At 67.9% G+C, this 1,901-nt stretch overlaps 1 protein-coding gene across 1 annotated transcript in view; it reads left to right on the top strand.

Annotated features, from left to right (window-relative positions):
* Nucleotides 1-1,697, top strand: part of LOC121354641 (guanine nucleotide-binding protein-like 1) — a gene marked incomplete at both ends in the record, with an annotated part of 2,341 nt that extends 644 nt beyond the window's left edge. The window contains 2 exons of the mRNA XM_041469388.1: nucleotides 64-264; nucleotides 1,318-1,697. Of these exons, the coding sequence (XP_041325322.1) occupies nucleotides 64-264; nucleotides 1,318-1,697 (581 nt within the window). The remainder of the gene's footprint in view (nucleotides 1-63; nucleotides 265-1,317) is intronic.
* Between the last annotated feature and the right edge of the window lie 204 nt (nucleotides 1,698-1,901).

Below are 1,901 nucleotides of genomic sequence, written 5' to 3'. Positions count from 1 at the left end.
CCCCAGTGTCCCAGTCCCCCCAGTGTCCCCCCAGTGTCCCCAGTGACCCCCCCGTGTCCCCAGTGGACCTGAGCAGCTGGCGGGCGCGGCTGGAGCGGGCGGAGCAGCGCCCCGAGGATGAGGAGGATGAAGAGGAGGAGGAGGAGGAGGAGCCCCCGCGGGGGGATGAAGATGAGGAGGAGGAGGGGGCGGGGCCTGGGGGCGTGGCCCCGCCCCGGCAGTGGGAGCGCTACCGGCACGGCGTGCTGACCCTGGGCTGCGTGGGTGAGAGGGCGGGGCCAGGGGGCGGGGCCACGCTGGGCGTGGTCACTGGGGTGTGGTCAGTGTGGGTGTGGTCAGTGGGGTGTGCTTAATTAGTGGAGTCAGGGGGTGTGGCCAGTGGGTTAGTGTGGGTGTGGTCAGTGTGGGTGTGCTTTCTGGGTGTGGCTCGGTGCAGGTGTGTCCCAGGTGGGTGTGGCTCCGTGTAGGTGTGCCTGAGATGGGCGTGGCTTAGCACAGGTGTGTCCCTAGGTGGGCGTGGGTTGCAGTGGGTGTGATTTAGGTGGGCGTGGCTCTGTATGTGTACCCCGGGTGGGTGTGGCCCACAGTGGGTGTGCCCTGGGTGGGCGTGGCTCACAGTGGGTGTACCTTGGGTGGGCGTGGCTCGCTGTGGGTGTGCCCCGTGGGCGTGGCTCTGTACCTGTAGCCTGGGTGGGCGTGGCTCTGTATGTGTACCCTGGGTGGGCGTGGCTCACAGTGGGTGTGCCCCAGGTGGGCGTGGCTCTGTATGTATACCCCGGGTGGGCGTGGCTCACACTGGGTGTGCCCCGGGTGGGCGTGGCTCTGTATGTATATCCCGGGTGGGTGTGGTTCACACTGGGTGTGCCCCGGGTGGGCGTGGCTCTGTATGTATACCCCGGGCGGGCGTGGCTCACTGGGTGTGCCCCGGGTGGGCGTGGCTCTGTACCTGTACCCCGGGGGGCATGGCCCACAGCGGGGGGTGTGCCCCGGGTGGGCGTGGCTCTGTACCTGTACCCCGGGTGGGCGTGGCTCACACTGGGCGTGCCCCGGGTGGGCGTGGCTCTGTATGTATACCCCGGGCGGGCGTGGCTCACTGGGTGTGCCCCGGGTGGGCGTGGCTCTGTACCTGTACCCCGGGTGGGCGTGGCTCACACTGGGCGTGCCCCGGGTGGGCGTGGCTCTGTATGTATACCCCGGGCGGGCGTGGCTCTGTATGTATACCCCGGGTGGGCGTGGCTCTGTATGTATACCCCGGGTGGGCGTGGCTCAGTGGGCGTGCCCCGTGGGCGTGTCTGAGCGGCGCGCGGCCCCGCCCAGGGCTGCCGAACGCAGGGAAATCGTCGGTGCTGAACGCGCTGCTGGGCCGCGGCGCCGTGGCCGTGTCGCGCTGCCCCGGCCGCACGCGCTACTTCCAGACGCACTTCCTGACGGGCAGCGTGCGCCTCTGCGACTGCCCCGGCCTCGTCTTCCCGTCCCGCGCCCCGCCCACCTGCCGGGACCTGTTGGGACCTGCCAGGACCTGCAGGGGCCTGCCGGGACCTGCCAGGACCTGCCGGGACCAGCCAGGACCTGCAGGGGCCTGCCAGGACCTGCCGGGGTCTGCCAGGACCTGCCGGGACCTGCCAGGACCTGCAGGGGCCTGCTGGGACCTGCCAGGGCCTGCCAGGACCTGCCGGGACCTGCCAGGACGTTCAGGGGTTTGGGGGGAATTTGGGAGGAATTTGGGGGGAATTTGGGGGAATTTGGGCATTTTGGGGTTGGGGCTTTTCTGGGATGGTTTTTGGGCTGTTTCGTTTGATATTTTGGGACAATTTTGGAGGATTTTTGGGGTGTTTTTCCTGTTATTTTGGGACATTTTTGGGGGATTTTTGGGGTGTTCCTGCTGCTGTTCTGGGATATTT

The sequence above is a fragment of the Pyrgilauda ruficollis genome, unplaced genomic scaffold (assembly GCF_017590135.1).
Source record: "Pyrgilauda ruficollis isolate IOZ18807 unplaced genomic scaffold, ASM1759013v1 scaffold2308, whole genome shotgun sequence".
NCBI classification, from domain to species: Eukaryota; Metazoa; Chordata; class Aves; order Passeriformes; family Passeridae; genus Pyrgilauda; species Pyrgilauda ruficollis.
Note: the sequence above shows the minus strand (reverse complement) of the source record. Positions and strands in the feature narration are given on the sequence as shown.